This window comes from Pelophylax lessonae (genome assembly GCF_965119305.1).
Source record: "Pelophylax lessonae genome assembly, chromosome: 9".
NCBI classification, from domain to species: Eukaryota; Metazoa; Chordata; class Amphibia; order Anura; family Ranidae; genus Pelophylax; species Pelophylax lessonae.
In genome coordinates, this window is record NC_138776.1 from 81,372,845 (window position 1) to 81,386,571 (window position 13,727).

Consider the following 13,727-nt stretch of genomic DNA (forward strand, 5'->3'; position numbering starts at 1 on the left):
GCCAGATTCAACCCAGGAGGAAAGGCCCTCCCACCGCCATCCTAATTCCTCACCAATTACATCCAGGAGCAATACAGACCGGCCTCCATGACGAACCAGCCCTCTTGCTCCCTTCAAACTGGTAGGGGCGGACCCATTCAAATCAGAAGGCAACGGACCCATCCGGCTTTCTCTGACAGTGCCTACTTCCCGGTCCCCCAGTGACGTCTGGAGCGCCCCGGTTCATTTCAGCCCCTGCCGATACTAACCATCAGGGTCCATACCAACTGATAAGAACAGATACTACACTTGATCTTAGCCAAAAGGCCGAGAAGCGATTGAGAGGGTTGCCACCAATAGTTTAATTGGTCCAAGATAGAGGCTTAGTAATAGGTACGAATGTGGGGAAGCCCTACCCTGCCCTAGTTAAGGTGTCTTATTAAGATATGGTGAGCACACCTAGGTGGTTTCCTTTTCCATATGAATTTTGTAATTTGTCCTTGCACTGAAGAGAAAAAGGCTAGAGGAACTGGTAACACTACTGTGTGAAATAGATATATAAGTTTGGGCAGGGCTATCATTTTGAATGATGTTATTCTTCCCAGTGTAGATAGACCAGAGACTCGCATTTGGATGAGTATTTGGGGAAGTTGTTTTTTGAGAGTTCTGTAGTTTAGGTCGTATAATTGGTGTGGGAATGGAGCTTAATTCCTACATACGGAATAGCCTGAGTGGCCTAGGTGAAGGGAAGACTCTTTTTTTAGTAGCGATTCATCCTTTTCAGAGAGGTTCATTGGGAGAATTAGGGATTTATTGGCATTGAGTTTGTAGAAAGACACTGAGCTGAACTCGTGGAGAGTTTCTTGAATCGCCTGTAATGATTGATTTTGGTTGGAGATCATGAGAATGATATTGTCTGCGGACAGACTGATTTTGTGGTCTGTACCATTACAGGAAAGTCCAGAAATCCGTTGGTCATTTCTAATTTTGGATGCTAGGGGTTCCATCAGGAGGGCAAATATGATAGGGGAGAGAGGGCAACCTTGGCGTGTGCCATTGGAGATCCCTAAGGGTTTGGACAGCATTCCTTCAGTTAGTACTCTAGCTGAGAGGTTGGAGTATAAAGAGAGTATTGCTGCCTGAAACCAGCCCGTTATGCCAAATTTGGAGAGCACTGCCTTCAGGAATGCCCAATGCACCCTGTTGAATGCTTTTTCTGCATCTAGGAATAGAAGCAGAAAAGGCATTCTTGACCAGATGGCCTGGTGGATTAAATTAATAACTCTTCTTGTTGCATCAGGAGCTTCTCTATCAGATACAAATCCAACTTGGTCCAGGTGGACCAGAGTTGGTAAGTAGGGGATTATTCTGGATGCTTTAACTTAGGCAAATAGCTTGACATCAGTGTTAAGAAGAGATATAGGTCTATAGTTGGTTGTGGAGGTGGGGTCCTTATCAGGTTTAGAGATAGTTGTGATGATCGAGAATAACATGTCCAGTGGGAAGAAGCCAAAGGAGGCAGCAGAATTGAAGAGATTGGTAAGATGGGGAGAAAGAATGTTGGCTAATAGTTTGTAATATTCACTGATGAATCCGTCCTCACCGGGGGATGAATTGCAGAAGAGCGTTTTAAATTGCGCTAAGAATTTTAACTCCTGTAAAGGGTTGCCGCAGCTGCTGTAGTTGATCAGAGGTGACAGATGGAAGAATAACTGTCGACAGGAATTCTGGGATGAGAAGGTCATTGGGCTGTGGGGTAGTGGGGTCTGTAGCTAGCTTATAGAGAGATAAAAAATACTCACTGAAGGTGTTTGCAATATCCTGAGGATTGGTCAGTAGTTTCCTTGTGGTAGGGTGGTGTAGGAATGCAATTTTACTTTTACCTCTTTGGGCCTTAACTTGGCAGGCAAATAGGGCATTGGCTTTGTTACCCAGTGCATAGAAATTTGCTTTGCTAAGTTTAAGGTTAGTTTCAAATTTGTTAGGTATTATGGAACGGAGTTTTGTTCTGTGATCGAGAAGCTCATTAGCAATGCTATGGGAGGGGGATTTTTGTTAATTTTTTCTAGTTGGTCAATTTGGGACAGTATCTCTTCAATTTGCTGCATCCTCTGTTTTTTAATCTTACTGTGCAATTTGATAAGGACACTTGCATGTATGTACGCTTTGTGAGTAGAGCAATGAACAATTGGGTCAGTATCCGTCTGATCGTTTAGTTAAAAAAACAAACATTGTCCATCAGCAATATTTTGGATAATACTCTAATCTGCCAGAAGAGAAACGATGATTCTCCAGATGCGAGATGGTCCCGTTGTTCGTTCTCCCACAGTGATGGTAACGGGTGCGTGATCTGACCACGCGATGGTTTCGATTTTTGAGCCTGTGATATCTTGAAGAGATATCTTGGTATCTGCTGTGAAGCAGTAACAAGGGTAGGGTAGGAGGGTAAGTAAAAATTGGGAGCTCAAAAAAAAAAAAAAAAAAAAAGAGGAGGGAAACTTCTTAGCTCAATCAGCAGTAACCGCTGCAAACAAACAAAAAAAAAAACCTGCAGGAGGGCAGGTAGACTACCTCGAATCAGTTAAATCTACGAGTAATAGTCCAGGCAGGCAGTTACGAATGAGTGGTACTGCAGGTACCCAGTAACCTTGGTGAAAGAGTGACAGGGATCGTGAAGCAGTTTCAGACATGTTGGTAGGCTCCTCCAGTCTCCATTTGGAAGGCAGTCTGGTCTTGAGGATCTGGAGTGTCTTCTGGTATAACGCGCCAGGCTTTCAGGGGATGGAGGCCTGTAGAGAGTGTTCTCACTACATAGGTCTTGTTCTGGTGGGTGATAAGTAGTTTGGTGGGGAAACCCCATTTGTAGGGGATTTTCTGGTTCTGAAGGGCCTTAGTAAATGTTGTGAGCTATCAGCGATTTTCCATAGTCGCTTTGGAGAGGTCAGTATAGAGATTGATGGAGGAAAAAGGTTCAGGGAGCCTAGCTGTGGGTTTTGCTGCATACATAATGCACTCCTTGACTGTGAAGAAATGGATGCAAGCTAGGTCATCTCTGGGTGCAGATGCTGGCAGATGAGGATGTTTAGGAAGTCTGTGTGCTCTGTCAATTTCCAGATCATGATTAGTCAGTTCATATATTAGTGTGCGCATAATTGACTGTAGGAACTTCGTTAGGTCAGATCAGGGGACCAATTCCGTTTATATTCCAGAATTGAATGTTGTTCCTACAGAAACGGTCCTCCAGGTCTGCAAGCTTGAGTCAGATTTACTGGAGTTCACCTTCATGGTCCGTGACTGCATCTACCATTTCATTGTGAGCAGTGTACAAATCACCCACTCTGGCTTCTATAGTGTTAATACCAGGGCTGGCCCAAGACATTGTGCTAACTGGGTCCAAGAATGAAATGCTGTATCCCCCCCCCCCAAAAAAAAAGAAAATCACGCCAACCAAAAGGCCCCTACATCCATTATTTTATATAAATATAACATTTTGAAATAATTATATATACTGTTATCTTTTTCCATAACTCGCCACTGGACTGGTCCACCAAACACTCGCTGTCTGTCCCCAGTCCTCATGTCACTCCTGGGTCTGCCGCGCCCCTGCCCTAAAAGATCCAGCCTGCCCTACGTGAGATGGAGTGAGCTAATGTCTGACGTCATTGCGCACACCACAATCACGCGAGGGATGTTCCCCAGAGGAGACGCTCCCCCTCATACTCATCAGTTTGCACTACGGTCAGCAGTATGAGATGGGGAAATGTCTCTCATAAAGCGCTGCAAACTGATGACACACAAAACTGCTGGAAAAAAAATCTTGGGAAGCAATTTGCTGCCCCTCTCCAAGTGCTGCCTGGGTCCAATGGACCCAGTGGGACCCATGGGGCCGGCCCTGGTTAATATGCTGGTCATGCTGCTGTACAGAGACAGATAATGATGATACAACTATGGAAAGATCTGTGTACATAGTCTGGCCTGGGGATAAGAGCATATTCTTCCTTGCTTGTTCTGACAGTGGTTGGTCTGATGCAGGAAACAAATCCAACAATGATGATTGCTGAGGAGGGGAGAGAGAGAATTGGCAGGGAGCTGTGCTGGCCTGAGTGTGATCTGGCTCTTCTGTTCTGTTCTGTTCTGTTCTTAGTTAGGGGGAGAAGACTCGCCATTGATTGTGGGAGAGAAACATAGAAACATAGAAACATAGAATGTGTCGGCAGATAAGAACCATTTGGCCCATCTAGTCTGCCCAATATATCTGAATCCTATGAATAGTCCCTGGCCCTATCTTATATGAAGGATAGCCTTATGCCTATCCCATGCATGCTTAAACTCCTTCACTGTATTTGCAGCTACCACTTCTGCAGGAAGGTTATTCCATGCATCCACTACTCTCTCAGTAAAGTAATACTTCCTCATATTACTTTTAAACCTTTGCCCCTCTAATTTAAAACTGTGTCCTCTTGTGGTAGTTTTTCTTCTTTTAAATATGCTCTCCTCCTTTACCGAGTTGATTCCCTTTATGTATTTAAAAGTTTCTATCATATCACCTCTGTCTCTTCTTTCTTCCAAGCTATACATGTTAAGGTCCTTTAACCTTTCCTGGTAAGTTTTTTCCTGCAATCCATGTACTAGTTTAGTAGCTCTTCTCTGAACTATCTCTAGAGTATCTATATCCTTCTGGAGATATGGCCTCCAGTACTGCGCACAATACTCCAAGTGAGGTCTCACCAGTGTTCTGTACAGCGGTATAAGCACTTCTCTCTTTCTACTGCTTATACCTCTCCCTATACATCCAAGCATTCTGCTGGCATTTCGTGCTGCTCTATTACATTGTCTTCCCACCTTTAAGTCTTCTGAAATAATTACTCCTAAATCCCTTTCCTCAGATACTGAGGTCAGGACTGTGTCAAATATTCTATATTCTGCCCTTGGGTTTTTACGTCCCAGGTGCATTATCTTGCACTTATCCACATTAAATTTCAGTTGCCAGAGTTCTGACCATTCTTCTAGTTTTCCTAAATCCTTTTCCATTTGGCGTTTCCCTCCAGGAACATCAACCCTGTTACATATCTTTGTGTCATCAGCAAAAAGACAAACCTTACCATCAAGGCCTTTTGCAATATCACTTATGAAGATATTAAACAAAATTGGTCCCAGTACAGATCCCTGAGGTACCCCACTGGTAACATGACCTTGTTCTGAATGTTCTCCATTGACTACAACCCTCTGTTGTCTGTCACTCAGCCACTGCCTAATCCACTGGCAGTGGCTGAGTGAGAGTTGGTGGAGTGCTGGTCCAGGAGGAGGAGATGAGAGCCACGCTGTATTTTTCTCGGTGCCGCCGGCGCCATCTTGGCTGCTGATTAGGCCAGGAGAGGAGAAGACTGCTGTGAGCTTTTTCAGCTATTTGAACTCTTTTCCCTGCTTGAACATCGTGGTCGGATGGTGCTGGGGTGCTGTAGGAGAAAGGGAGGTCGGTTGTGACCCTGTTTGGGGTAGCTGAATAGTCGCTAGAGCTGGGTTTTCTGCAGAGCTGTGAGTTCAGGCAACAATTCACATGCGCCACGAAGCTTGCCCCCCCCCCCCTAATTTACTTATTACTGTTATTATACAGGATTTATATAGCGCCAACAGTCGTGCAGCGCTTTACAACATGAGGGCAGATAGTACAGTTACAATACAATTAAATGCAGGAGGAATCAAATTGCCCTGCTCGTTAGAGCTTACAATCTAGAAGGGAGGGTCAAATGGTACAAACGGTATTAACTGTGGGGGATGAGCTGATGGAGAAAATAAAAGCAGAGTTTTTATGTAGGAGCAGAATAGCCTTCTCTGAAGAGAGGGGTTTTCAGGGATCGTCTAAAAGCAAACAGAGTAGGAGATAGTCAGATAGATTGAGGTAGGGAGTTCCAGAAGATGGGAGAGGCTTGGGAAAAGTTGTGGTGGTGATCATGGGAGGAGGTGACACCTTAAGGAGAGTTCAGAGTCTAGGATTATACCTAGAACCTTAGCATGTGGGGAGGGGCTGATAGTAGTGCTGTTGATCTTGTCGAAGAAATCAGGGGAAGAGGCGTGTGGGGGAGGAATTAAGAGCTCGGCTTTGGATAGATTGAGTTTGAGGAAGTGGTGTGACATCCAGTGTGATATGTGTGTTAGTAAGTTAGTGATACAGTACGTGTGGAGACTGAAGGAGTGAGCTGAGGGGTAGAGAGATAGGTTTGGGTGTTGTCAGCATAGAAATGGTATTGGTATAATTGGTATTGGTATCAACTGACCCAGGGAGGAGGTGTAGATGGAGAATAAGAGGGGTTCAAGGACAGAACCTTGGGGGACCCCAACAGAGAAAGGCAGAGGAGAGGATGAAGTGGAATTGTAACTCTAAAGGTGTGGTTGTATAAAAAAAAAAAAAGATATGAAAAGCATGTAAAATAAATAAAAAATATATACAAAAAGTATATGAAAAATAAATAATTTTAATAAGAAAATAAATGGTCAATAATGGTTACATTAGTTCTCAAGACTAAGCTTTACTATTTTATAATAACTCACACTGCATGTCTACTTTGTTAAAGCGGGGCTCCACCCAAAATGGGAAGTTCCACTTTAACCACTTAAGCCCCGAAAGATTTTACCCCCTTCCTGACCAGGGGGTATTTTGCGATTCGGCACTGCGTGACTTTAACGGACAATTGCGCGGTCGTGCGAAGCTGTATCTAAACGAATTTGGCGTCCTTTTTTTCCCACAAACAGAGCTTTCTTTTGGTGGTATTTGATCACCTGTGCGATTTTTTGATCATGCGCTATAAACAAAAAAAGAGCGTAAATTTTGCAAAAATAGCAATATTTTTCAAATTTTTTTATATGAAATTCCCCCCCAAAAAAAATGTAAAAATCAAAATTTTTTAACATTTTCAGCCAATTTGTTTTATGCTACCTATGTTTGGTAAAAAAAATCACAAAAAGCGTATTTTGATTGGTTTGCGCAAAAGTTATCGCGTTTACTAACAAAGGGAAAGATTTTTGTCATTTTTGTTGTTTTTTTTTTTTAATGCGTAATGGCGGCGATCTGCGATTTTTTTTTTGCGACATTGCGGCGGACAGATCGGACCCTTGACTGACATTTTTGACACTTTTGGGGTTACCAGTGACATTTCTACAGTAATCAGTGCTATACATATGCACTGTTACTGTAAAAATACACTGGCAGTGAAGGGGTTAACTTTTTTTGAAAGGGAGGGGCTATGTGTGTCCCTAGGGGCGTGCTTTCTACTGTGATTAGCTGTGGCTTCAGATGTATGAACAGTGATCAACGGTTCTACTTAGTAGAACCGTATGATCATCCTTCATACACAGGGGAGAATGACAGGCAGCTTGTTTACACATCGGGTCCGCCAGTCAAATGCGCGGGGGGTGCGTGACCGCACGGGAGCGGGAGCGTGCCTCCGGCGGCGCGCGCTCGCTCCCTAGACCCTCACAGGCTAGCGACGTAGACCTACGTTGCTTTGCCTGTGAGGGGCTGACTGCCGACGTAGATCGGCGTTAGGCAGTCGGCAAGTGGTTAAGGACTCGTCCCTGGCTCCTCTTGGCCTTGGCCTTTTTGAGGAGTGGGGGGGGAGTGGTAATTCGATTTTGACAGGCACCTGCTCCCACTTCTGCTCCGACCGCCTAGGCAATTGGAAGCGGATGTTCTCCTCCCTTCCTCCCACCTGCCTGTCACGTCCCAGAAGACTGCTTGACCATTCAGAATGTGCAGCACTGCTCTTGCATGCGCAGTGGGCACCCAGCTATGAAGCTGCAAGCTGTCACAGCCAGGTGGCCATAGTTAAGATGCCAGCTCCAAGGGAAGAAGACAGTGGGTAAAACCTGCTGGGGTGAGAACACCACTGGATTGTGGGACAGGGGAGGTTTTTTTATTCACAGGAGACTGGAACTCTTCTTTAATATGCTTCTGTTATTTGTCCACAAATATCCAGCTAAAGATTCTCTCTAGATAAGGTATTGTAGTCTAGTCTAGTCCCCTACCTTTGCTTTGTTACAGCAATGAAGCCCCTGCATTGTAGACTCTTTCCCCAGCCCCTACTTCTCTGCTGGCCCCTACTTTACCATCTATGATAAGAACAATTTTGAACTCAACTTGTATTTACGGTATATATTTATTCTGCCTGTGCTGAAAAGCCATGCAGTTGCAAAATGTAAGTGTTGGCCATTGTACACAGTTCCATTTTCCCATAGCCTTTTAGTTTATTTATCATTCCTAAATTATACCTGTTCCAATGATATTTGAGTTAGTGGATGGAAGTTGAAATTTAAACACGCAGTCCATGGATCCCTCTATCACGGTGACCACCCCCCAAGCCCGCCATAAGCATAATGCTGCAGAGAACATTCTAGGATGTAAGTGCCCTGTCATTTGACCTGTTAAAGTCATGTGACCAGTTTCCTACTCCCTGAATTTTTTACCTCCATTCATTCAAATATATGGGGCTTTAGTTTCATGCAAGCCAAAGAAAAGCCAAAGAAAAGCAAAATATTGCAGCTTACTGATTCTTAAATGTGATGACTGCATTTGTTTTCTTTTTTGGGCTTTCTTTCAGTCATTAAAGTAGAACTTTAGGCAAAACTTTTTTTTTTTTTTCATTTTGGATAGACTAAGGGAGGGTAATAACCCCTGCCAGATTTTTTTTTCCCATCTGTGTCCAATTGCAGGGATTTCCCTTCACTTCCTGTCCAATAACCAAACAGGAAGTGAGAGGAAATACCTGCAAATGAGAGGATATTCCTTGGGGACCCCCTATGGGAAGATTTCCCCTCTATTACTTTTCTGGGAACAACCCAAAATTTGGGATTTTCTTTTACTTTCACTTTCAATGATAATGGTAAACAGGACAAATAGAGAGGTTGAATCTCCTTAACTGTGGTACAGACTGCAAAAAAAAACTGACAAGCGGTCTAATCCTTCTCCACTTCATCCAAAACTGAAAAAAAAAGTTTTGCCTTTAGTTATACTTTAAGTCTGTTGCTCTTCTGCAAATGTAGCAGTTAGTGTGATAAAACCGATGATAAAGAGGGGTGACCAGCGCTACGGATTTCAAAATATGAAAAAAAGGGGGTGGAAAAACGCAAAACAAATAAATAAAATAATAAGGTGTAAGCTGCCCCAATCAAAACCTTAGACGAAGGTGAAAGTGATAAATAAAAATGTGACGATTGGTGTTGGCGCTACCTTTATAAATGCCCCAAATAACGTGAGTGGGGATAAAAGGGTATAAAAACCCACAAATGGTGAAATGTGCCAAATGGTGTTATAAAATGATAGTCAGAAATGCAAGTCTGGGTGTTTATTACAAATTAAATTTAAACAGTGCTATAAACAAATAACGTGAGTGTAATAAACCCACTACCATGCATAGGGTGAAAAGAACTTGGTGATTGGTAAATAAAACGTGCCACACAAAGTGTGATGATAAACTGAAAAAAACTTTGATGTGTAAAATCCGTAGTGGCCACTAGGTGGCGTTTCTTCGGAATACAACCTGTATGATGATGAAGGGTTCCCTTTCGGAAAATGATGCAATCAATGGCCGCTGGCGGGAGGCCTAGATGCTCATAGAAAAAGAAACCCCATGGTGAATAGTCGAATCATACATAGCATAAAGCAAGGCGTAGATAACTCACTCTTAAGATGATCGAGATCAGAGTACAGTGTGCGCCGGGATGCTTCCGCGTTGGAACAGCATTTCTGACTATCATTTTATAACACCATTTGGCACATTTCACCATTTGTGGGTTTTTATACCCTTTTATCCCCACTCACGTTATTTGGGGCATTTATAAAGGTAGCGCCAACACCAATCGTCACATTTTTATTTATCAGTGTGATAAAACCATTTACCACTGGCAGGAGTGCTTGCAATTATCAGCTTTTATGTATGCATGTAAAATCTTTATTTCAAAAGAAAAAAAAATGCTGTAACTGCGTGTGTAACTGCAGTGCGAGGCTTCAATTTATGTGTATCTAAATATGCTAGTCAACTCTCCCCCCAATGATGTAAGCAAAGAAAACCAAATCTTCTGCGCTTGAGAGAAATATGCAGCTAAAGACAGTCTGAGGACTTCACTGTCTATGTTGCCACTCATAACAAGCCAGGGAAAGCCAAAAGAAAACTGTAAAAGATAAGGAACAGAGGGTGCACTAGCCTAGCGCATTTCCGACACAACTAGACAAGCCCCAAAAGTGAGATGAACTTCCAAAAAAGCTCACATGTTTGGAGGGGGGGTCCCCTCATTCTTAAAGCTATTTTTTTAATAATAAATGATTACAAAGGTAATGCGCTAGGCTCGTGCGCCCTCTCTTCTTTATTTTTTACAACCCCCCCCCCCCCAAGGCTGACAATGCTGCTGTCCAAAGGTGCCCCCTGTGCTCCTTTATCCGGAGTGACGGCTCTAATACAGGAGGCATGTCATTGGTCAAATCACCAAGAGAAAATGGGGAAAAAGTCTAAAAAAAGAAAAGAAAACCAGTAAGGCCACCATATCTAGTGATTGTAAGCTGCAATATATTACATATTGGTTTTAGGTTTAATACCATTTTATTGTAGTGTCTACAGAGAAAAGCCTATGAGGAGTTAACAGTTTTAAAAAAAAATAATGCTTAAAAATAAATAAGATTTTTGATCTTTAGAAATGTGTATTCTGCAAAAAAAGTAACAAAAAAGTTAAGTTAAACCAACTCTTCTATCGTGGTAAATTGATCCTCGTGTATCTACTTATTTCTCTACATTTGATGAGCTTTGAAAAACACTTGTAGAATATTTTTGATTTTTGTATCTCCTTGTAGTCACATCTGCATTACAACATTCCTCCCGATGACCACGAAGACCACTTTTCTGTCAATGTAACCACCCAACCGGCAGTGTGTAGCGATGAGGCACAAACAATGTTTGAAGTCCATTTGGCTGTCAGGTGAGAATAATTTTCGCTGCATAATTTATCTCTACTCGCTGTTTATAGCTTATGTAACCATACAGTATACTGCAATGTGTTTGATGTCAGGTTGCTTTAAGACAAAAGTGGCTGTAGGAAAAAGACTGCACTGGTGGGCACATGGTTATGATTGCAAAGCAGGATCTAAAAATTTAGAATCAATTGCAACTAATACAATAATTAGTATCAAAGGGAAGATTTAGAAATGTGTGCAAATCTACCTCTGCCAACAAATGAGCTGCAACCTAGTGCATTGCACATGGTTGACTGGCATTTGCAGTGTTTCTCCATTCACTTGAACAGGTTGTGTAGTTTTTGCCAGGGAACAAAGCATCACGACTGTGGCATGTAGACACCCTGTCCTCTGCCATCTGCAGCTCAACCAAACATTTTTACTGCTCCCAACTATGTGTCTAAATGAGGCTTTAGGATGGAATGTTGACTTTATTTATTACAGGTACTTATAAACACATATATTGTACATTCACATAACTCCCTAACTCTCAAGATGCTTAAAATCTAAGGTTCCTAATTCACATTCATACACACTAGGGCCAATTTAGACAGGAGCCAATAAACCATGTCTTTGGAGTTTGAGAGGAAACGCACAAAGGCGCAGGTAGAACATGCAAACTCCATGCAGGTAGTGCTATGGTTGGGATTCGAACCAAGGACCCTAGTGTCCAGGGCCAGCCCTAATATGGGTCTTACTGGGTTCATTGGACCCAGGCAGCACTTAGAGGGGGGGAGCAGATTGACTCCCAATAATTATTTTTCAGCAGTTTTGTGTGTCATCATGTTTGTTATAGCCTATATCCTTTTTTGATTTGTGTAAAATGTTGCCCCTCACCCGATGAAGGATTCATTGCTCATTTTGTCAGGGGTGATCTTACTAAATAAGGCTTTTCTTGCCTCATGGTCCTGTGTCAGATGCCACTTTGGTCATCCCACACTGGAATGTGGGCAGCATTCCTACACCAAGTACAATGCAGGACCAGTGGGGGCTGCTGATCCTTCATTGTACATGATGATGTCAGCGAAAGAGTAGAAACAAGACTGGTAAGAGATCAGCAAAAAGAGCAGATTTGTAACATCCAGAAATGGTGGGCAATCTTCAACTATTTTATTTTTTTTTTTTTATCACAGGAAGGTATTAAACAAATTTTTCTGGGACAACCTTTAACTATTAATGTGTTGCTCTTATATGATGTATTTATTTCCCTGATTCATGCTTACAGACCCTGCAGTTGGCTCACCTTAAAATCATTTGTTTTCTTTTGTAGATACTTAGGAAAACGACCCAAAACCGACATGGTTGTGATTAAAGTGGAACATTTATCAGGGCATATTCCTGACAAAAAGAGTATTAATAAGGTAGGTGTCACATACACATCCATCATTGGTGTGAAGCACTACATTTTGTAACAATACATTGTTCAGTGAATGAGCATGCTCAGACCAAGCAATACAAATATGCAAACCTAAAATAAGGCCAAGGTCATAACAGGAGAGGAGGTAATTATAATTTTTTGCAATGTCAGGGTAATGAGGCTCACTTTTTGATTTGATCTGCAGCTTTCTTGTTGGAGCACTTGCAGCAGTATGTTGCAGGAGACAAAAAAAACAGTATGTAGAATACATAATGCAATTTTATGGCCAGTTCACACTATAACGCTGTTTGCTGCAACAAATTTTTTTTTGCTTTAGTGTGCATTGTGTAAGTGAGACTATTTCCAAATGGGCTGTCAGTGCACTCAAATGCACAAAAAAGTAATACATTTTTTTATATAAAAATAAGTCCTGCATGATTTTTATTTATTTTTTAAGTGTAGGGCAATGTACAGTGCATATGCATATGTGCACTGCGGCTAAAATGCAGGTTGCAGTGTACTGTAGATGTTTGTTGAAGTGCATTTAACTTTACATTAAAACACATCACAATGCACATCCATAATTGTGTTATAATAATGTGTGTTATAAGACGGGTAGAGTTGAGTGGACACCTGGATGTCCGTGTTCGGCGGGTTCGGCCGAACTTGAAAAAAAAGTCCGGGTCCGTGCCCCGGACTTTTGCCGAACTTTTCCCGGACACCGAACTCCATTGAAGTCAATGGGGACCCGAACTTTCAGGCACTAAAATGGCTCTAAAACACCAATGGAAAGGGCTAGAATGCTGCAAATGGCAGCAAAACGTAGTTAAGAGCATGGCAAGTGCTCTGCAAACAAATGTGGATAGGGAAATAACTTAAAACAGAAAAATAAAGCAATGTTCTTCATCTCTGAAGGACGAGGCCCATATGGAGTAGGAGGGAGGTTGAGGTGGTGGTGGATGTGGCGGTGTCATAGGCGTGCGCACAGGGTGTGCCGGGTGTACCTGGGCACACCCTAATCACCTAGGGCACATAGCATTATCGCTCTGTTTGCAAGTGAGGAGATGGGAAAGATCTCCCTCGGACCTGCTCTGCTCTATTTCACTTTGCCAGCAGGGAGAGTAATGTATCGGGGCCATGTACATGTAGGCAAACACATGCATGTGTATTTAAACTTTGGGGTGCACACCCTAATGCAATAGCGGCGGTGGAGGAGGACCAGGGCCGGATTAAGAGCATCATGGTCTTGGTGCTGAGGATTTTGAAGGGCCTTAAGGGCCGTGCCTTGGCATGCACCCAGAGGAGGAAGGGTGCAGCCATGCATGCCTAATTCAACATGGGATGCTGTCTCTGAAGCCCATAAACACATCCATGCATCGGCAACTGTCGCTCCTT

General features: G+C 42.7%; 2 protein-coding genes across 5 annotated transcripts in view; both read left to right on the forward strand.

Annotated features, from left to right (window-relative positions):
* LOC309563584 (alpha-2-macroglobulin-like protein 1) overlaps positions 1 to 13,727 on the forward strand; it is a 562,516-nt gene that overhangs the window by 290,991 nt on the left and 257,798 nt on the right. The window lies entirely within an intron of this gene.
* LOC309563586 (alpha-2-macroglobulin-like) overlaps positions 1 to 13,727 on the forward strand; it is a 156,714-nt gene that overhangs the window by 126,189 nt on the left and 16,798 nt on the right. Inside the window, exons 16-17 of the mRNA XM_082268053.1 lie at positions 10,817 to 10,941; positions 12,246 to 12,336. Coding sequence (XP_082124179.1) covers positions 10,817 to 10,941; positions 12,246 to 12,336 — 216 coding nt within the window. The remainder of the gene's footprint in view (positions 1 to 10,816; positions 10,942 to 12,245; positions 12,337 to 13,727) is intronic.